The 22663-nt window shown below is 43.1% G+C and overlaps 2 protein-coding genes across 2 annotated transcripts in view; one reads left to right on the top strand and one right to left on the bottom strand.

Annotated features, from left to right (window-relative positions):
- Positions 1–452: 452 nt before the first annotated feature.
- On the top strand, positions 453–20933 carry ndufs4 (NADH:ubiquinone oxidoreductase subunit S4). The gene is made up of 5 exons (XM_061816818.1): positions 453–610; positions 4180–4258; positions 19374–19546; positions 19619–19692; positions 20722–20933. Exons 1-5 carry the CDS (start codon positions 516–518, stop codon positions 20823–20825), a joined length of 525 nt encoding a protein of 174 aa, XP_061672802.1. The 5' UTR covers positions 453–515; the 3' UTR covers positions 20826–20933.
- The window catches only part of LOC133499167 (ADP-ribosylation factor-like protein 15), a 131483-nt gene continuing 128518 nt past the window's right edge, over positions 19699–22663 (bottom strand). Inside the window, exon 6 of the mRNA XM_061816815.1 lies at positions 19699–20791. The gene's annotated coding sequence lies outside the window, so the exon portion shown is untranslated. The remainder of the gene's footprint in view (positions 20792–22663) is intronic.

Below are 22663 nucleotides of genomic sequence, written 5' to 3'. Positions count from 1 at the left end.
ATTTAAAATACACTTAATTTGTTCAACAGTTAAATTCTACAGCAAATAGAACATCTCGTAAAAAGCATGCGCGTGATATTCGAGCAAAATAGAAATATGATAAAATAGTTGTTCTCCAAAGGTTTTAGTGGCCAAATAATAATTCTGTAATGGCTGATTCTTGACAGTGAAAAATAAGTATCATAAAGACATATATTTTTTAAAAAAATGTTTGCTTCAGAGCATGTATTCATTCAGTACTGTAATAGTGATTTGTTACACACAAGTATCTGTACTTCTACTTTAATACAAAGTATGAGTACTTGAAATGGCTTGGATGATAATGTGTGAATATTGTGGAAGTGATGGCTGAGCTAGTAAACGTCGTCACCGAAGTTCTTTGCGCTCTGAATCGTTTCTGTAAGATGAACGACCGAACGTGTTCTCAGCCCGACCGGCACGCTGCAGTCGTTCCAATGTTCGCATTTCTTGGGCTGCCAACTGTTTTGTCCTTCCGCAGCTGCCGTAAGTAGTTCATGACAACAAACATGGCGTCCTCAATGTCACTTGTGGGACTGCGACGTCTGTCTTTGATTCACGCCGCTTCCAAAGTCTTCCTAAACCCCCTCAGGTAAATATCATATCGATTATTTGATCCTTTTACATCCATTTATATGACCGTGGAGTCCCCTTTGTAGAAATGTTACCTCTATTTGATAGACAATGCCGCTCGTAGGCCGTGTGCGGAGCTTGTCACTAGCTAATCATCATTCAATAATAAAAATACGCGACGTTCAAGTCTTACATAATAAATGGTGGTTAGTGAGTGGAACCTATACCTGCGTGTGTGACTATTGAAATGATTGTGTAATCACCGAAAAAAACGCCCTTCAGCCCAAATGGTTACCCAAAGGGAGCTCTAGCTATTTGTGTCTATCGTACCCCAATAACAATCTGTTTTTGCCATAACTAATAAGCTAACTACATATAAAAAAAATGTAACTAGGACTGTAAAATATGGTCATCATTTTGCCTAAAACAATATTGACCTCAATGTTTCTAAAATAACAAATTAAATTCAGCCACCAGAAATGAACTTTTTTTGTGTAGACTTGTGAAAAAGCACAATTCCCTCACCAGCCTGACCTTACCTAGAAAACTGTGACGCATTTCCTCTAGTTCCGAGTCAAGTTATTTTTGGCAGACTCAAATAGCAGCACAAGATATAGCTGTTATTTCTGGTATTCTTTAAGTAATATAGGTTGAATTTGATGTCAAAGGTCTTGTACTGGGTCTCACTGTGAATTGCACTCCAAAGAGACTCCGTTTCTGACCTGTTTCACGTAGAACAGTTACTTTGGAATCTCTGCTTCTGTGTGGGGTCGCGTAGACTCGAACATTTGATTAACATTAACATTTGATTCTTGGGACATTGAATACATTGGGACTGGACTGTTCCGATTCCCTTAGTAGATGTTTTACCCACAGACTCTATCAGTTCAGTTCATGCCCCAAGGCTCCGTCAGAACGGCAAGAGCCTGAGTTGGTGTGGCGACGTGATAATTATCGTTACAGTCAACAAAAATCCCAAATGCCACCAACCCAATCATTTTGAAGATTCAATAGGAAACAGAGACTTTTCAATATTAAAATGTGGTGGGATTTCACATTTTAGTAGTTTCCTCAGTTTAATAAATATGCATAATATGGGTTTGACTATTTGAATTGAACGAGTCAAAAAAAGAACGATATCTACGATATTTTAATTTGTGACACAGTGGTAGTTGTATGTCACATTCATGCTTTTATGGACTTTTCTAGGGTGCCACTGATCGTACTTTATTTTTCAGACCGAAGATGGTTACAAGTATTTATATTTGTGTCCTGGTACTCAGTAATACCATTACATCTTGTGATTGTGATGAAAGTGTGTTAATTTGAAGCAAATTAGAGCTTCAGTGATAAAATATTTTGTAACTGGTTATTCCATTGAGTAAAGGAGTAATTGGATAGAAATGTATCTAGCGTGAGTTGATTGCACAGTACTTATTTTCAGATTAAATGACTTTATGTGATTATTGTTTTAATGATTAAACAAAACCAAATAAACAACTAAGCAATATCACAGGAAAGTGAGTGATGTACTCACCATTCTTTTTGGAGATTAGAGCTACTTCTTGGGAACAGATTAATGTGAAGGACTACTAGTAGTTTCTAGTACTGTCACTTGCAAACTATCCATACTTACCGCCGCAAATATATTTTTTAATAACAGTGTGAACTGTTCATTTTCTTGCTTAAACCAATTATGATTCAGTTCCTGATTTGCTCCATAAAAAGTGAGAAAATACGGAAACATATTAGTCATTGTTTTACAATGTAAAAGCAAATGTGTGCAAATGTGTTGAGATTGAACAAAGATAGACTGCTATGGAGGACTACAGAAATCTGACAATATTTACTATACATTAGGCTGAAAATCAGAGGATTTGGTCCATTTTAAGATTAATTCATCCATCCATTTTCCTGCTCATCCTCACAAGGGTCGCTGGTATCTCGGAGCCTATCCTAGCTAACTTTGGGCGAATAAATGACAGCTCAATTAGTTACAAATTTTGTTTCAAAACGCAACACACACATTTTTATGATAGCATAGGTTTCACTGTAATCTAACGCTTTTCAGTCACAGCTTGCTATTACTGACATTTTAACATCCAAATGCATGTTTTTGTCAGTCTGAAGACGAAGGGCACTTTGTAAAAGGAGTACGGGTAGTCCTCGGTCTCCGACTGAGATCCGTTCCTACAGTAGCGACTTAAGTCGAATTCCACCGTTAAAGTCAGAATTTACATCAAATTACTTTGTACAAAAAACAAATACATTGAAATAAACAATATGGTGTACTTAGCATTACTGCTGAGAGGTGGATGGAGAAGAAGAAGGGGAGGCTGTGCTTAGCTATTGCGAAGGAACCTGGTCCTCAATCTTCTCCATCTCGACAAGTACCAAAGAACTTTGTTTTGTGATCATTGGATCTGACATAGGAACGGAACCCTTAACATGTGCTGAAGTACGGGCTTTGTCTTTCATAATTGTCACCACGGTCGACCGACTGAAGCCTTGGTGGTGGTGATCTTTTTGAGCTTGATCTTTGTTTCCATGGCAATGGATTTTCTTTTGGCTGCAGAAGCATTCCTAAAAGACACCGCTTTCATATTTGGGGCGATATTGTCTAAAAAGGAGGGCGGACAAGCATTAGCCAGATAAAATGGAAGACGGGGGACAGGCGTTGTAAAGTCGAAACGTCTTCAGTCGAGACCGTCTTAACCCGAGGACTCCCTGTACATGGATAAGTGACGAAGAAAGACAGTAATCTGGTGGCTATTGAAGTAGGAATTCAAATGCCTTGTTACCCTTGTGTTTTAAATACTTAACTAAGTACGTAAAAAAAAAAATGCTTCTTGGGAGGAGCCGTATAAAATAAAAAAAATTATAAAATACATTTATAATAATATAGAAATTAAATTTTATAAAATAAAAACTAAATGGACAGTTCAATTGATATTTTAGCTCGCCGTTACTTATTTCTCTTGGCTCAACGTGCTAGGGTTGGCCTCAGCTTTTGTGTTGGGAGCGGGGCGAACTCAGCCGGAGCCAAGCGCCACTGAGTAGAGTCCGCAGTGGGGGCTCAAGAACCGTGGATGATAAGTCGCTCCCTCTCTGGAATTCATTATCCATCTCAGAGCACATAATTTTGATCCATTTTTACCTGAACGTATCGCCACGTGGCTTTCATGGCGGATTTCACTCCACCTCCTCCGAACGTATATGTCGGTGTTGTAGTATCGGAGTAATTTTTGATGTCCCGAGTGCGATCGCCACGGTTAGCGAAGCCCAAGCATCTTTGTGCTTGTTGAGAAGAATGCACATTGACAAAGAGCTACACAGTTGGTCCTCACCGGACAGTTGAGCACAGTCGACATGAAGCACGTCCTGTCATTAGGATGCGAGCCCCACTCGGCCAGAAATTCACCAGACAGAAGTAATAGGCGGCGGGAGGGGATTCCCACCTCGCTGCTTCATTTTCACCTCGCTTTTTCTCCTCGACAGTCCCCCTTGCGTAATTGTCACTCTTACTGCTTTCTGTCTCATTTTGTCATATATTTGGGCTTCATGTAACGCATATCTTAATGGTTTTAGGTCTATAAGCACGTCCGCACAGAGGCTGGCAGAGGGAACAGGACGAGACACGCAGCTTATCACAGTCGATGAGAAACTGGTAAGGATTCCCTCCTTGTTACAACGTGACACACAAATTGATGTTTGTCTCATGTGCTGCTTTCCAACCACACAATGCTTTTATCAGAGGCCAGAGCAATTACGCTTTTGTGGAAGAAAATGTTACAAACTCTCCTAGTCGGCTGCCAAATTGACCCTTGAATCAGTCAAATTGGGAACTGTGTGAAATCCTGGCAAGCGTTATAATTATGATTACAATGATTTTGTGCTGATGGCGGACCTGCTTAAGGTAAAGTAAATTGACAAAAATATTGTTAAAGAAAAATCAATGTGAAACATGCATTAAAAGTGTTTGCAAAGAGTTTCATTACTTTAGAATATCCAATCTTCTAATCAGCATTCAAAAAATATTTATTTTCATGAAAACTAACTATGAATAAAATATTTTTGTGCACATTTTCATTTTGTACGTAGCACTTGTCCTTATTAAGGTCAGAGGTCATCTGGAGCCTATAGCATATAATTTGAAGTGAGGGGAGGGGGGGGGGGTCACCCTGAACTTGTTGCCTGTCAATCGCAGGGCACAGAGACAAATAACCACTGACACTCACATCCGTACCTGTGGGCCATTTCTGATCTGCAGACCTTACTAAAAGGGGTGGGGGGCTGAAAAACCTTCCGCAACCACAAGGAGATCATTCAAACTTCTCAGAGAAAGTCCTGAAACAAGATTTGAACCACGAACATGAGAACTCCTGGAGTCTCCTTTGTATACAGACGGTGGATGAATATGGACCTAGTGCAGCTTTTGTACTATGCTCCCGTTCGGGCCTCCTCTTTGCTGGACTGCATTCCTAATCTCTCATTTATTACCCATTTGCTTTCTCATATTTTCCATCTTAATTTAATCTTGTAAAAACACTCCACGCAATGATTTTATACCTTTTATATTGGGGAGTACAGATGTCTTTCACAACACGGAACTGAAACTCAAGCCATATTGGCTCAAAAATTCAAAGAGTTTCATTGTGATACCAATAGAATCAAATCAGTATCCGAGTTACAATTTAGATTGGTTCCGACAAACCAGTTTTAAGTCAGACTGGTTGTGAATCGGAGTGTATACAAAATGTCAAAAATCTGCTTGTATAGAGAAGAAGTGGATGAGTGAGAGGACAGCATGCGGACGTTACAGAGGGTAGTTCAGGCTTGGGAGAGGATGCTAAAGGCACCCCCAAAGAAGGTATATACCCCAAAAAAAATACTACCAATGAAGAGACAGAGCACCGTTTAAACTACAAGCTATCAGTTACGCAGAAGAACATGGGAATCAATGAGCCGCGACAGAATTCAAGATTTTTATTTCTTTAGTGAATTAACATAAATTTGTACTGTATAAAGAGAGATGTTACTGCGACGGTATCTAGTCATTGAGTGGCGTGTAGAAGGCTGTTGTGAGTGTGAGATGCTGGGATGCCGCGCTGCCATAACTGTCCTCTCCATCCATCCGTCCGCCCATCCATCCAAACCAAACACACCCATAAATAGTGAAATTAGACAAACTGCAATGTTAACCAGAATTTTTTCTTCTTCTTTTCCTTTTGGCTCGTCCTGTTAGGGGTCGCCACAGCGTGTCATCTTTTTCCATCGAAGCCGATCTCGTGCATCTTCCTCTCGAACACCCACAGTCTTCATGTCCTCCCTCACAACATCCATCAACCTTTTATTTGGTCTTCCTCTCACTCATTTGCCTGACAGCTCCATCCTCAGCACCCTTCTCCCAATATACTCACTCTCTCGCCTCTGGACATGTCCGAACCATCTAAGTCTGCTCTCTCTAACCTTGTCTCCAAAACATCCCAATTTTGGCTGTCCCTCTAATGAGCTCATTTCTAATCCTATCCAACCTGCTCACTCCAAGCGAGAACCTCAGCATCTTCATTTCTGCAACCTCCAGTTTTGCTTCCTGTTCTCTTTTTAGTGCCACCGTCTCTAATCCGTACATCATGCCCGGCCTCACCACTGTTTTATAAACTTTGCCCTTCATCCTAGCAGAGACTCTTCTGTCACATAGAACACCAGAAGTTTTTAATGGTGCTAAAATAACAAAATATTACTTAAAACACTATCAGTGCATTTACTTCTTCTTTTTCTTTCATAAGTGCACTGACACGAATAGTGTTTATTTCCATTATTTTTTTGAAAATAGATTTTCACAATGGTTTTGAACAAATCAGAGATGGACCATTGTCCTGGAGCTGATTGTGTTGGTGTTTCGAGCTTCGTTAAAAGGCGACTGAGATATGAGATAACAAATTGGGAGCTTGGTAAGAATGTGGAAGTCCGCTGTGTGCTTGTTTTTGGGGTTTGCTGGCGTGGTGGATCGGAGGAGGGGGTACCTTGGTGCTGTGTGTGAGCAGCGTCAGTGTGCTTTTGTCCCACACCAAAGCTGACCAGACTGGCAGAAAAACCTTTGGATGGGTGGAGTGTCTGTCTCTGTCCTCTCAGTGAGAGCTACTTACAAGAACAGCAGAGGGGAGAGAAAAAAGGGCCTCAAAAATGAGGGTGGGCGGGGAGGGGTTGGGGTGGGTGGTGGTGATGAAAGAAAAGAAGCTTGGAAAAAGTTTGTGAGACACCCCGAGACTCTGAAAAAAGACAGTGGCCACTTCAGTATTGTTGGCCACAGAGGTTCCTTTGTGGCCCGACGTTGCTGGCGACGGCGGGAAGAACTCCAACACTCGCTCAGACGGGCCCAAAAAGAGAGGCCCTCAGCTGTTTACAGTACATTGGTGCTCATCTCACATGGGAGAGGCCAACGGAAGCCCCTCTCCCTTTTGGGCAGTCAGACTATGTCAGCACACTAGTCATTCATTCGGGCGTCAATAAGTGCGAACTGCTTTCTGGTTCGACCAATCAAACAAAGGTCTCCGTCCGCTCAGAGGTTATGTCGGGTTTGCACGCTGTCTCCCTCCCGAGCAGAGGGGAAAGTGCTGTGTCGTGCTGCCAAGGTTTCTGAATAACCTCATTTAGATAAGCTTGCATATTGGCCATGGCGAAACGATTTCTTGATTTAGCGCCAAAGAGTCTTGTAGGAATCTTTGGGTGACATACAGTATCTTGCCCATCGATCCCGTCTGTCCCAAACAATGCAAAGCTTACAGGAACTTGCATCTGCACTCTGTGTAATGCTCATCTCTATTACAGATGGCTTGGGAGGTGGGGTGGATGGGGGGACGCGGGGACAGAGTCTCCTGGAGCTGAGGATTAGAAAGAAGACTGCGAAAAATAAACTTTTTCTTTTCCTGGATTTTTGTACGATGAGGAAGGTCAGAGTATTAATTACGGTGGTACCTTTACTTACAAAATTAATTTGTTTCCAAAGTCATTTCATAATGTGAATTTTTCCCAAGTGGAAATACATTTTTCAAGTAAATAGTCTAATCCATTCCAAACCCTTCAAAAAACAAAGTCACCGAATCCAAACACACTGCGAATCCAGGGCCCATTTTTTCATTTTGTATCATGAATTTTCCTTCATAAGTAGAGGTACCACTGTACAATTGTGGGGGAAAAAATGGTATTTGAAGCATTAAAATTGTGTGAGGTCATTTTATCTTTTTAATTTATCAAATGAATACATTTCAGTCACTTTCAGTTCCAGTGTCAATGTCATGTTTTTTCAGTGGCAGTTAAGATTGTCACTTAACAACGAGAAGCATCTATCCATATTTAAGAACTTTGTCATGAGATTGATAAGACAGCAGAAATATAACTATCATTCATTGATATCCAGAAGTTGAAGAATTAATGTAGTTAAATGAGTACTATAATGAGATAAATTTGCCAATGGGAAAAAAAATACTTGGAGGCTATTAATATTTGTTTGACAGAAATGTGAATCAGTTTCTTTGTACCTTTTATGGGAAAATAAATGCAGATGAAATGAAAGGATTACATTATGACACTTAATACCCTTAATACACGTTGCCACTTTTGTGGCAAACTCTTAAAAGCTTCACATTTTTGAGGACATTGTCAAAATGCCTCATTTTGCGCACAAACACGCACACAAAATAAATCAAATACAATAGAAAAGCCCTGCGTGCCGGAGCCCCAATGCCCAGAGCTGTTCCCTAGACTGCCCATGCCGACCTGCTTTTATTTGTAATTACTGTTTGATTAAGCATGCTGGGCAGCTCCCAGCGTCCGGCTGGCAGGCCACTGATACACAGCTTTACACGGAATGTCTGCGACCTCCCTCACTTGCAGCCTAGCCTCCCGCTTTGCTTTCGCGCCCTTTGCCCGAGATCATTTACTCCGCTAGTCTTGGTGCATAAAATAAGCAATAATCCGACATCAATAAGTCTGAGTATCTATGTTGAATTTAGCTGTGGGCAAACACGATCCCTCACCCCACATAAAGAGAACGCCGTAATCTTAAAAGTGCTTGGAGACCTTGTTATAGAGTCCTCTATAGGCACTTGGGTTTTACAAGAGAGGGGAGACAGGTTATTCGTGAGCAGGGAATAAAGAGGGGAAGCAAAGAAGACGGGCGCTGAAGCATGAAACGAGTGTTTGATGCTTAGTGCAGTGAGTCTTCCGATGGGGAAACGGAGCACATTTAGAGCAAAGTCTTTGCTGGGCATCCAACATCACATCTGGAGAAAAGATGTCCAGTTCAAACGTTGTCGATGGTTCAGTCCACAAGGTGGTTAATGGTGTCTATTTCAGTCCTAAATTGAAATCAGAATGACAGCTTGTAAGATTGTCAATCAAGGTGAATACTGCAAAGACACAGGGTACATTCATAAGCCGTGTCCGGTAACATAATTGTTCCTGTCTCCTTTATAGTTAGGTGGCAAGACCGCCAACGTAGCCAACAGCAGAATTGCAAGGTCGGCAGATAACGTGTAACTGGACTGATCTGACTGTGAGAAACCAAACCACGTCTTTCTTGGCGCCAAGTCCGTGCCGTCTTGTTATGAAATACATGACAGCTCCAAGATGCGTCCAATTATCATCGTCCTAATTGTGTCACAACCAATCACGCTTTTGCTTAGTTCGTATGGCGTAGGGGAGTTTTGGACGGCGCTTTTATTACTTCTGCCAACGAGGCTATGTTCTCATCGCGGCAAGTTAGGCTGTCAATGGCTTCTCAAAAACTACCGGCCTGATCCAAACGATTTTAGTGTAATCTTTTGACATGGTGGTTTATGTAATGTAATTGTTTTACATTTTCGGTAACCACCTCATAGGATTCAATACCAGGACCCGTGCCAAATATTCTGCCTTTACAAATACGGAAGTGCAAACCACAGCTAGAATGGCCCTCAGTAAGGATTACGACAGATGAGTACATTCTTGTTGCTCAAGAGCATCTCAGCCTCAAATGGCACATGCATGAGTGGGAGGGGGGGAGTCGGTGCTTATTCAGCCCTTATCCATTTATTTGGCTCCAGGTAGCTTTGCTAACTCCACAGCTAGAGCACAGACCACTTGGTCCAGTCCTGATCAGAATCAGGCCCTGTACTGTACACCTTTGTAGATAGCCAGTCACAATATATATTTGAATAAGAACAGGAACAAAATCTCCTTTTTATCTATTGTAATGCCTTGGCCTTCGTCATTTCGTGGAAATTGATTTGTTGAAATATCAAGTGAAGTTTGAATATTTGTGAACGAATTGAAGTGGTTTTTGTGTGATCTTAATACCTTTGAAGTTGGTCAGAGATGAAAGGCATCATGATTATCAATCCACGCCAACATTTTTGCCAGGAAAGTTAGTTCTTATGTTTCATTAGATCCTCCAGTAAAGAGACAGAATCACTGTAAAACACAAGGTACCTGCAGGCGAGCTATATTTAGCCCAAGCAGTTTAAGTCTGGAGTACAGGGTTGTATATTCTCTAAGCCTGTCTAGCCTCAGACACCGAGCACGTTTGCAACACCAGACCCAACCCCACCTCCTCTCCCCTCGCTTCCACCCCAGACAACTGAAGTGTGTTTTGTCTGGTGGCCCTCTCAAAAGGCACGTGAAATAAAAAAATGTCAGCTGTGTCTGCGGATGTCGGATGTCATTGAAGGGCGTCAGACAAGAGGCTTTATTATGCATACGATTTCATTCATTAGCAGACTCTTCCCCACAGACTAAGCCTTTTTAAGAGGAGTCTTCACCCCTTTCAGCGTTGACTAGTTTCATAGGAAGTTGTTAAAAAACTCTGATCCCACTTCTGTTAAATTGTTTCCAGGATCGAAGCTCTTATGAACAGTATATTTTTATAAAATAACATCGGTCTGATTTCATCTGAAACTTTTTTCCTCCTGCCTGCTACTTGTTGTACATGTCCCATTAAACACATTGACTGGACTAATCCACCAAAGAGTAATGCGTCACTGTTAGATGTGTTGGAAGACTCCAGACTACAGACAGGCAGGATTAATGAGCGACAAATTCTAATAACTGGTTCCATTTAGGATCCTGTTTCAAGTATTTAGACTCATGAAGCTGTCATTCCAAACTTTCTCTGGTGCGTCAAGCGTGCTAATGATCATGCGTCAGCGCTGGTTTTTGTTGGTTGGAGTCCAGTGTTTGCAAGTCAATTGATCTGGATCTGCGGTATTTTAGGAAAGCTGTATGCTTTAAAGTAGCTTTGGCATAAACGTGCAGCATTTGTCCAAAAGAAATTTTGCAACAAGCATTCACTGGAGACAATGATAGAAAAGACAAGCGACGTGGGCCATCCTCGGATGGTATGCGTAATGTGAGATTCGAGATGACCCTCACGCCAGCTGCTGCTGTTCTCTTGGCCACGACCGCTCTCATCCATGAGCAAGCAACCTAATATTTGTTTCAACATCCAATCAGTAATTGGCAAGCGGTTTACACTTCAAAGATGTTGCGAAGGTGGGAACCGGCGGAGGTTGTTGAGTGAGAGTCTGGGTCTGGGTGCGGCCCGCCTGGACATTGGGTTGGGTGGGGGGTGGGGGGTGGGGGGGGGTTAAGGGTGATATGTTTGGGCTTTCAACACATGCTGACTCAACATGATTCAGCTCCACTGACCCCGCGACCTCTCCAGGCGGCCGGGCTGCACCTTTGTCGTACGGATGTTTGCGCTACGATAGCCTGACTGTACGCCCGAGATGCTATAGCCGTCATGGCATCTGCTACAGTGTGAGAAATTTTGTCTAACAAACATGGTCCATCGGTCTGACGCTATTTGTTTACAGGTCCCTGAAATAATAACAATTTGATTAAAGGGTTTGCATGAACAATGTATCCAATAGGTCATGTAATATGTACTCTATTTTGACAATGTGATGTTGAATCCTCTCTGTTTTGAGAAGATTTTTATCGACAATTCCGAATTATCAAGGGCGCTGCCATATTCGGGAGTCACATGACTTACGTGTGTGGATGTGACGTGTAAGGTGCCGCACCAAAGGCTCGATTACATTGTGCCCAGCACTGATTTCTCGGATTTATCCTCATCTGATGAAGAAATAGTAGTATTGGTTGATCAGGAAGACAGAGGAATACTTCCATATAGATTTGAACCTATGGCTGTAAATAATGTTGAATATTCGGATGGTTCTTTGGGCGGAATGATGCCGGAGTCTGACTACTCGGAGGTCTACGTGTGACATAATAGAAAAATACAAAATAGAGTACATATTACATGACCTATTGGATACACTGTTCATGCAAACCATTGGATTTCCCCATTAAGGAATGAAGTAAATTGCTTCTAAAGCAGTACACTGTACAATAGTATAAAAAGTAGTTTACAGAAAAGGAAGTGAGGGTGCAAGATAAAGAGCAGGTCTAAGAGAAAAAAAATGAAGGCAGAAAAGAAGGTACGTGGGAAGAATGGATGTCAGAACGACAGGAAAAGTTCTGATATTGAAGAAAGAAGGTAAGGAAGGAAGGCAAAGAAACAGGTTTCAGTGACGGAACCAAAGACATGAGGTCCCATGAATAATTAAGAGGTGTGATGGGAGAAGGGAATGAAGAAAAATAGCGGGAATGCAGGTTTAACAAAGGAAGGGTGAGAATATCCACAAAAAAAAGCAGGTCGGAGTGGAAGAAAGGCATGAAAGATGTCAGAAAGGGGAGTGGAGGGACGGAGTAGGAAAGGCAGAAAATAGGTTGCAGGAAAGATGAAAGAATCCAATAATAAAAAATAAAAAAAGAAAGCAGGTAAGAAACAGATGCCAGTGAAACTCAATTAAACTTATTACTATTTTGCATCTTGTTTATTTTGTAACTTCAAGCTATCTACAGTATGTAGGATAGTTACCGTTGGCCATAACCCCCCCCAACCAAACTGAAGGCAGGAGGCTGTTGCGTGTGTTGGCCCCACTCATCCAATTATAAATCTAATCGCAGCTGATATAGATTTTTGATTGCCTGTCAGCAGAAGAGATGCAGTACACTAAATTGTGATGGTTTTTCCAAACTAGGACGAAACAGGGCATCAACACCAGTGGAATCGGTAACCACAGCTCAGGGGAAAGACGGAACCGCTACAATCCCTGTTCTTAGTGGTCCACAATTAGCCTACCTTCCCTTTGGAGGATGAAGAGAATGTTTTCTTTTTTTTTTTTTTTTTTAATCCCAGAGGAAATAATGGAAATAGAAACAATCCATTGCATTGTTGCCGTCATAAAACCAGACCGTGTGTTAACATTTTAACTGATATGCACGTAAAAAGAAATTGTGAACTAACTTTAGGCAGCAAGACACCCTTGAATGATGATACAGTAACTCATGATTGGGTGGACCATGTTATGCAGGTAATTTTGTAGAAAAAAAGGTACAAAATTATTTCCAAGTGCCTTAAAAAAAAAAAAAAAGCAAAACGCATGCACACACCTGATCCCTGGACGCTTGCTGAGCTGAGGTTTACCGTGCTAGCGTTGTGCACGTCTGCCTCTTGGCTTCCCCGTACGCAGATGATTTTCTAATAATTGAGCTGTCAAGGAGCTACACAAACAGATGTGAATTTTCTTTTTATGATTTGTTTTAGGACTAAAATAATCCTCTTCTTCTCAATAGCCGCGAGGAGAGTATCATGTGTTGGAGCGAGAAAATGGGAGATAAGCGAAGCAGCAGTAACGGCGCAGAGGACGTGCCGCTCCCAGCTCTTGGCGCCGCTCCGCCAAAACTCCGTGAGGTCCTTCGGTATTAGCCGCTAGTCCGCATCCCCCACGCATTTTCTACCTTCATCCAACTTGGCCGCCTGTGATCTCAGATGAATTGTCTAGTGCGTTTTCTTGGGTATCGTTAGTCAGAAATATTTTCAAGCAACTTTTCTTTCCATTTACGCTTGGCCACAAAAATCCTTAAAATGTCCCTTACTTTTTTTTTCCTTTTTTTTCTGAAGTAGATCTGCAAATTAAATCAGCAAGAATGCTGAGAGCAGATATCACCAAGGAGGCAAAAAGCGGGTTTAAATTTCCAATGTAGAAAGTGTGGGAAGTGCAGGGCTGGAAATGTGAATGATCTTTGTGTAAATTATTGAAACAATATGGACATGATGTTGGCAGCGAGACAGTTTGTGTCCCGCACTCATACGCAGCTGTTTTATTTTTGGGAAAAGACTCTTAAAAGTTTTTCATCGAGATTCACAGTCATTAATGGCAGATTGAACGTAACCAATCAGAATTAAAGGACAGGAGGCAGTCCAAGTACAAAAAAAAAAAAAAAAAAAAACCAAACTAAACAAAAAACCAAAATGCCCCTGTAGACAGGAAGTCAGACTTGACTTGAAATGCCAAAATAGAGTCAAACAACATGTTTTGAGCATTGAAAACAAACCCCGCTTATTATTTTCTGGAGTTAAAAAGTATCTTCTCACCGGACCGGTACAAATATCTTTGGCCCGAAGTTGTGCTTATCATCAAGTGCATGCAGCGTTTACGCAACCGGCCGTTGCACGTCCCAGCCGGGGCATTAGGTCTACCAGCTTTCAGCATTGTAGTCGAACCGGCGGCCCCACTGCGACAAGCCTCTCTATGCTCTTAATTTGGCATGTGGCCCGGAGGTGTCACAAATACCGACACGCTTTCACGTGACGGAGCCTTTAGCGCCCCCGCCTCCCTGCTCTTAATCTCAGCATTCTGTCTGCGCAGCCAGGTATTGTCGGGCCCTCTGAAGGCCCTGTGAATAGTGTCAAACTTGATAGTTCTCCTTTTTCTTGCTGTACGTGGCAGAAGAAAAAGTGCCCACCGTGCAGGTTTTTCCTTTTGTAAAGGCTGCCGCCTAGTCCTCCTGGGAACGCGGCGCATTCCAGCCACAATCGCTCCCTTTGTGAATCTCAGTATTGTGGCCCACAGTCTGCCGGGCTGATAACCTCGTGAGTCCTCGGTCTCATGCATGCCGGCGTGGTCTAGACTCCTCCTAGCGCTTACAGTGGCCCATAATGAGCCGAGAGGGTTTCCAGTGCTTTTGTTTTGACACAGCCTACCGCCTTCATCGAGGACCTTTGAAGGAGATTTGATTCAAGCGCCACAACATCCAGATGAATCACTCACCATACTACTGCGCTCATGTCTGCACGGTGGAAGGATTCACGCTAAGGCCGTTCTACAGTACACGTTTTGTGTGAATCCCAAGAGAAACGCATTCGTATTGTTGCCCTTGCATCTCAGAGCATTTTCAGAAGAACGGGTTTCTCGACACGTGCTGTCATTTTTGTTTTGACTTCAAGCACTACATGGTAGCACCAAGCTCAACTTCACAACAAGCAGCAGTTTGGCTGATGATGATGAGTTCAGAGGACCGGTAGTTTATTGCCACTCCCTTTGGGTTTGGTCTGTCAAAGTAATAATAAAACAAAAAGTATTACATACTGAATATTTAAAATAACCACATTGCTTTGTTTTAGATGAGTCTGTTTAGTTTGTTGGCAAACATTGCAAAACAGCATGGATGCGTTAGCGAATAGCATCATTGTTGCGGTGTATATAAAGGTCACAGGACAAAGAAGTTAGGAGCTAAGTTAAAATAAATATTTGCATTGTTTATATGTTATGTAATAACAATTACAAAGATGGACGCACGCACTGGAGAGGAGAGGAGTGAAGATTAGCCGAAGCAAAACACAATATATGTGCATGAATGTGAGGGGTGGAGGAGGAAGAGTGAAGCTCAAAGGAGAAGAGATAGCGAGGGTGGACGACTTCAAATACTTCGGGTCAACAATACAGAGCAATGGTGAGTGTGGTAAGGAAGTGAAGAAACGGGTCCGAGCAGGTTGGAACAGCTGGCGAAAGGTGTCTGGTGTTCTATGTGACAGAAGACTCTCTGCTAGGATGAAGGGCAAAGTTCATCAAACAGTGGTGAGGCCGGCCACAATGTACGGATTAGAGACGGTGCCTCTGAAGAAACTACAGGAAGCAGAACTGGAGGTGGGAGAAATGAAGATGTTGAGGTTCTCGTTCGGAGTGAGCAGGTTGGATAGGATTATAAAGGAGCTAATGAGAGGGACAGCCAAATTTGGTTGTGTCGGGGAGAAGGTTGGAGAGAGCAGACTTCGATGGTTTGGACATGTTCAGAGGCGAGAGTGCTGAGGAGGGTGCTGCCAGGCAAAAGAGCGAAAGGAAGACCAAAGAAAAGGTTGATGGGTGTTGTGAGGGAGGACATGAGGAGAGTGAGTGTTAGAGAGGAAGATGCACGAGATAGGCTTAGATGGAAAAAGATGACACACTGTGGCGACCCCTAACGGGACAAACCGAAAGGGAAAAAAATGATGTATGTAATACATGCATATCATTTCCAGCAAGTTTTTAACTATAGTTTAGCTAACGATTTTTTTCATGAAGTGTGTTGATAGGTACATGAATATATCTGAAGCTCGAAACAACAAGTTGTAATTACTGTGTCCACCGCATTGGCTACCGGAATTGACGTTGCAATTACCAAATGCGGCACACTACGCTCTACAACTGAACTTGGCTTTGTCAAACCGTACGTTTGAGCTGATCAGGAGGTCCGAATCTGACAGTGATGAGGATGGTGGGGGTTTTGCGCAAACATCTGTCGATACAGTCATGGCTAGAAATAAGCACAACTGTAACAACACAATATTCATATATGTGTCAGTGACAGGGCACAAGTATGCCGTGTCCCTGTATATTGTGTACCCCTCACGCGAGTAGGTTTATAACTTGCGTGGGCCCCCTTTTTTTGGGGTGGGGGTGGGGGCGGGGGGGGGGGTAATACTGCCAAACTGCCCAGTGCATAATAACCATAAGATCGTCAGAGGTACGTAGAAGGAGATAATCACCTGTGCCTGCGAGATTTATTTCTCTTGCTGGGGGTTGAGGTCCCGATGGCTGTAGGTAAAATAGATGCCACCGTGGCTGCTTTCAGCCTCTGCCTAGCTACACCTGTGCATCAAATACTTTCTGCACTCTTTCTCAAAACACGCAGGATCTAAGCGATCAGCACAGTTTGGAATGCTTGCTAGGCAACCCTAGCTGACCACGTTTCTTCCCTTCGACTGGGTTTCCCTATCCACTGGTCACGTACTCCTTTTTTCGCTTGGAAAGCCCAAGAAACACTTGCCACCGGCTGAACCATTTGTACTACCGAATGCCACACGACTAACCATCGCTAAATCGTACGACAACAAATATACAAGGGCGGGAACAACAGCATGAGATAATGGCACACCACGCAGCATGAACAGGCTGTTTGGCTTTTTTGACCTCACATATCGGATAGAGACGAAGATCGGAGGCCACATCCTGAATCATATTTATCGATTTAACTGCTGTATATCTGCTACGTAATCACATTGAAATTGCAGATGTAGCTTGTAAAGGGCCTCTAGAGTTATCAAAAACATTTTTGTCCTCAGACCCCTGCTTAATGCTAACACATAGTGGGAAACAGCATTTGTTGTTCTAAGCAATAACATCAATTGCTATGTTATAACACAAATAGTGACGCAGCACATGAAGACAGACAATGCAATGATACACTTCGGCATATTTTCTTATCCCCTTTGAAAAATGACTTCTTATTGCAGCTTACTGGGGAGTTTTCACCTGCTGTTTATATCAGTATGGCTATATTATACGACCCCTAAGTGATCAAGTCACGTACACCACAAGAAGCAGTACAGTTTCCATTGAATTGAAGCAAAAAAAAAAAAAAGTGTCAAAAAGTGTTTAATTCTTTATTTTCTATTTAATTGTCATGATGTTGTTTTTATAAAGTCTAATATTTTTTAAGTTTAAGAGTGCGGTCACAAAACAAAAGAGAACATTTCCACAAATGCTCTTTTGTGCCAGGAAATGTTCGTTTTTGTGAGAAGCATTGATAGAATTTTTTTTCGTTTTAATTGGGTCAGTCCTGAGCGACAAGCATCGTCATTTTTATTTTTGAAACTCGTGTTGCGAATGCAAAGGGATCATTCACGCGAATGAATTTCTCAGGGTGTAAATTGATCAGACACGAGCGTTCACAGAAATACTTCAGTTTGAAAAAAAAAAAAAAGTCTCATATGAGAATCAAATAGTTGTGTAGTCTTCGCGGTACTACATCTTGGATTTTCTCGTCAGTAACAGAATTGCTGCTTAAATCCAACGGACGGCCACGTTTCCAAACATGTTTCGTTTTCCTCAGCAGTTTCCAACGATGCTGGAAAAAAAAACTTGGTGGTAGGGGGCAACATAGGGGTCTTAATTTAGTTGCACTCTCACACTGTTCTTATGTCATCAGTCATCCGTCGCTCTCACTTGGGCTGAAGAGAACATGTTTTTCTCTTCTGGGCAACGCACAGCAATTGCGAAGGTTACGTAGTCGGGGCAGACGGAAATAATTACCGCGCACTTGTAAATTCTTCTTCCCCCTTTTGTTCCTCTTTGCCTTGAACAATCCTCGCAAGGTGCCGATTTTGTTTATGATTACATCGCGCGGCCAAAGATGTTGACCAGCCGGACCTGTCATTTACAAGGCTTAAATACCGTCGGGAATCTCCTTTGCCGCGGCATAGACGGGCTTTTGTGTGTGGAGTTCATGCAAAGCGACCCCCGCCCCACCCTGCTCCGCATCACCCCCAACCCCCGCCCTTCCTCCTCTCTACAGATCAAGCGTCGGATGACAGACAATGATGAAAATTTGATTCTTTGAAGTTGTAAGGGCCATTGAAACGTGTAAAATTCTTCAATTGAAAGGGAAGGCCGAAGAGTCTTGGGTGGCGGCTGGCGGGCCGGCGTGCTGGGAGGTTCGTCCGGGTTTTGTCGTCCCCTCGCTGTCGAAAATTGGACCGGATCCTTGATAAGGGCTTGAAGGGGCACCAGTTGCTTGGGAATACACCCCCCCCCCCCCCAACTATCCCATCCTCTAGTCAACGGCAAAGTTGTTGTTTTAAATACAGCCGTTCTCTTTGTTTTGTCTTAAGTTTGACAATAAACTTGAACTTGGAGAAACAATAAACAGCTTGAAGCATTTTTATTTAATTTTTTTCAAAGAATTGTTCACTGTCTGCCAAACGTCTGCTCGTTGTGAGGTCAGCCGAGTTGAGATCACCGCCGCAATCGCAAATTTCTCTCAAATAATCCACCACATTTCTAAAACTCGTTAAGTCGGGTCACTCGTATCTCAAGGCGCTTGTGTGATAATAACTTTGGTGGGGAGGGCCTGACCAAGACACAAAAGAATTTGAACCTTGCGCAGGCCGTGGGCGTTTGTGTTCTATTTAAAAAGAAATAAATCGATAAAATAGCCCAAGCGTCCCAAAAGGTTGAAAGCGACTTGAATTTCTGAAGTGTTGTAGGAAAGATGTATTATCTGGATGAAGCACTGACATTTACGTTAGTTTGAAATATATGCTCAAATTGGAATCAATAAAGCTTTTTTAGCGTGGCGTGTAAAAGGAGACCGCAATCTTGACTGATTAATGCAAAGATCGCGTGATTTACGAGGCGGATTTTGCTCTCTTGTCGGATTCTCGCGGCCTCCCAACACCTGCTCGTCAACTTTCTCGCAGGCCCCGTCACAAATCCTTCAAGCTCCAAAAAATATATCATTCAGCCAATGGAATGAAAGATTGTGGACGAGCGCAGGAGATGTTGCCTCAGCTCCCCCCTCCCCAAAAGTTGCTTGACGAGCCAATTTCCAAGTCATTTGTCCGTCTGTGCCCGCAGGACATAAGCGCCGTGACGGGGGTGCCGGAGGAGCACGTGAAGACGCGCAAAGTTCACATCTTCGTGCCCGCCAGAACGGCCATGCAGTCGGGAGTCAACAACACCAAGAAGTGGAAGATGGACTTTGACACCAGGGAGCGTTGGGAGAACCCGCTGATGGGCTGGGCCTCCACGTAAGAACCGCTCTCGAGGCGGCTGCCGTACGCCAGGGGGGTCCGTGTTTCACATTTGTATTTGTTTTGCAGCGCGGACCCCTTGTCCAACATGGTTCTCTCTTTCTCCTCCAAGGAAGACGCCGTCGCCTTTGCGGAGAAAAACGGTAATTCTGCTTCAGCTTTGGCGTGCCGATGGAGGAACGTTTGATCCGACCCGGTTCTTTGTCGCGTTTCTCTTTCTTTAATCCACGGGTGACTTGAGGTGCTGATATTACAAGGGAGTGGAAACAGAATCGTGATGAGGATTCGCACTGCCAAACAATTCCGGGTGTCACCGGAATTGCAGCGGAACGACGGTTTTCCGTTCCAAAAAGTCCAAAATGGAGTTGGATGAAAGCTAAAGCAAGATTTCCCATAGGAAATAATGGAAATCCAATTAATCCCCCCAAAATAAAAACTATATTGAGTTCCAAATTATGATGCAAATATTTTTCAAAAAAAGATATTCAAGCAGGAACTCTCCAAAAAGCCACAAATTTAACAAATGTGAGAGTTGGGAAGTTGCTGTCAAACTTTTAATTTTGACTTTTGTTTGCAATACAGTAATTTTTGATTTCATGAACTCGGACCTAATGCTGTAAAGTCAAGAAATGACAACCTTCCGTTTAAGACCTGTCAAATATCTTCAAATTCAGTTGTGCGTAACAATTTAGAAATGTGCATTAATTTTTCCATCCAAGCAACATATTTTTCACGGACGCTCTTGCTTATTTCATTAAGACAATGTCAAAACACGTTCTGCACGTGTTTCAACAGCGTGGCTTCAAACACACAAAATAAAAAAGATAACAAAAATCACGTTTATCACACATAAATGCTCTTCTCTTTGTAGTGTATTCAATAAAAAATAGGTTGGACATGATTTGCAAATCACTGTATTCTGTTTTTATTAGTTTTAACACAACGTCCCAACTCGATTGGAATTGGGGTTTTGTAGAAACGCGAGTTCAAACGGCCGACATGTCGCCTCCAAGCATCTGGGAAAAGTTTGTTGAAAGGACGGCCCGTCCTGTGTTTATGACTCGGTGACAACAGCCAGCCCGCCGACGTTCACCCGACGCCTCTCTGCAGTTGGAAGTCGTCCAACGCGACGTCGCCGCCGGCTATCACTCACGCCGATGTTTGCCTTCCAGGTTGGAGCTACGACATCACCGACCAACGGACCTCCAAGCCTCGCGTCAAATCCTACGGAGCCAACTTCTCCTGGAATAAGAGGACCAGGAGGTCCGCTAAGTAAACGTCAGTTGCCGTGACCTCCCGTTCTGCCGCCCGCTGCGGACCTGTATAATTCCTGTCAATAAAAAGCTTCATCGCACATTTCAACCAAAACCTTGCAGTCATTATTGCTTTCATTTTTCAAACATTCACCTCATTACCGACTTCCCAATGTTTCACACTTGATTCATGAAGTGTGAGGACGTTTGCGCAACAAAGAAACTTACTAGTACAATCAGAACCTGTTTAAACGCTGGGATAAATATATGTGTTGGCCAAATTCTGCGTTTTTTCCGGGGGGACATTTTGTTACCATCTGTCTTTGGAGTTTGGGATTTTTTTTTTTCTCAAGATGGTTAAAACTTGTGGACAACAGCACCAGCATTATTTTTAGTAGCCTCGTGTTGTTGATTATACGCGTAAGAATACGGCTGTACTTTTCCATTTATGGCCTAGAACAGGGGTGTCAAACTTATTTTTGTCACGGGCCACGTTGTAGTTACAGTTTCCCTCAGAGGGCCGTTATGATTGTGAAACCAGAAATATATTCAATCACCTCATCATATTTATACATGCAATTTGAAATTTTGCTCCAGATTTTAGCAAGAATCACGGAAGTTGGCACACATGATTTATGTGCCTTGAGTTCTACACCTGTGGCCTAGAAGCTTTTTCAATTTTTTTTTCATAAAAATATTTAATGTAACATTAATTGGAGACTCTAAATTGCCCCTTGGTGTGGTTGTGTGTGTGACTGTTTTCTGTCTCTCTGTGCCCTGCGATTGGCTGGCAATCAGTTCAGGGTGTACCCCGCCTCCTGCCCGTCTACAGCTGGGATAGGCTCCAGCACACCTGCGACCCTTGTGAGGATAAGCGGCAAAGAAAATGGATGGATGGATGGATATTTAATGTAACAACGACAACAGTCGGAGCACCAGATGATGCGCTCAGTCTCAAAAATTCGTTGCCATAAATCCTATAACTGCGTATAATTTTAATTTGCGTCCCCGCGATAATGTAGCGACGTGAACAAGCCGCGAATGTTTTTGAAAGCGGGAGGGGGGAGGGGCTTCACACTTGGCGGGCGAACTCGCTGCCGGAGCTTGTTTGCGGCCTTTGTGTTCAGTAAACAGTGGCGTTACTCTGCGGCCCGATCCCGCTCTGCGTGACTGCACTGACGCTCACATACCAGTCGTGGGCGCCTAATTGGTATAACCCTTCATTAATTAACGCACTGCATTGCAAATCTTTCACAGCCTTGTGCTCGCTATTTATGTTGCTCTTTCGCCGGGCGCATCAAAGGCACCGATCTGATATGAGTGTAATGGCCCGACGGGGTCGGCGGGCCGTGAATGACGGCAATGTGTTGATGTTAGCCTTTGAAACGCGTTTGGCGAGAAACGGGCGAGGCGGGGCGCTCTTCGTAAAAAGTTGAAAGCGTTATAAGTGCACGAATGTATGCGCAATGAGAGCATTGATTGTGCTCATTATCACAGGGTGGCCATGCGCACTGCCGCTCCAGAGCAGATTCAACGCGAGCTCGTGAGTCAAGTGGATTTTTATTTTTTTATCGTGGGCTCATTAGCCTGCAAACATATTTGGGTAGCTCGGTCTTCAAAATGGCAGCGGGTAGCAAATGTACCCGCACGTCATCCATCCATTTTCTGAGCCGCTTATCCTCACAAGGGTCGCGGGAGTGCCGGAGCCTATCCTAGCTGTCAACGGGCAGGAAGCGGGGTACACCCTGAACTGGTTGCCAGTCAATCGCAGGGAACAAACAGACGAACAACCGTTCGCACTCACAATCACACCTAGGGGCAATTTAGAGCGTCCTATTAATGTCACATGTTTTTTGGGATG

This window comes from Syngnathoides biaculeatus, chromosome 4 (genome assembly GCF_019802595.1).
Source record: "Syngnathoides biaculeatus isolate LvHL_M chromosome 4, ASM1980259v1, whole genome shotgun sequence".
NCBI lineage: Eukaryota > Metazoa > Chordata > Actinopteri > Syngnathiformes > Syngnathidae > Syngnathoides > Syngnathoides biaculeatus.
The sequence above is the reverse complement of the archived record's forward strand: the minus strand, read 5'-3'. Positions and strand labels throughout refer to the sequence as shown.

Bases quoted from the DNA above. Each gene is read 5' to 3' on its own strand.
- ndufs4 (XM_061816818.1), top strand. From the start codon at position 516: ATGACAACAAACATGGCGTCCTCAATGTCACTTGTGGGACTGCGACGT. The intron at 4,259-19,373 runs GTAAGGATTCCC...CTGTGCCCGCAG, and splicing joins TCACAGTCGATGAGAAACTG to GACATAAGCGCCGTGACGGG. The intron at 19,693-20,721 runs GTAATTCTGCTT...TTTGCCTTCCAG, and splicing joins CGCCTTTGCGGAGAAAAACG to GTTGGAGCTACGACATCACC.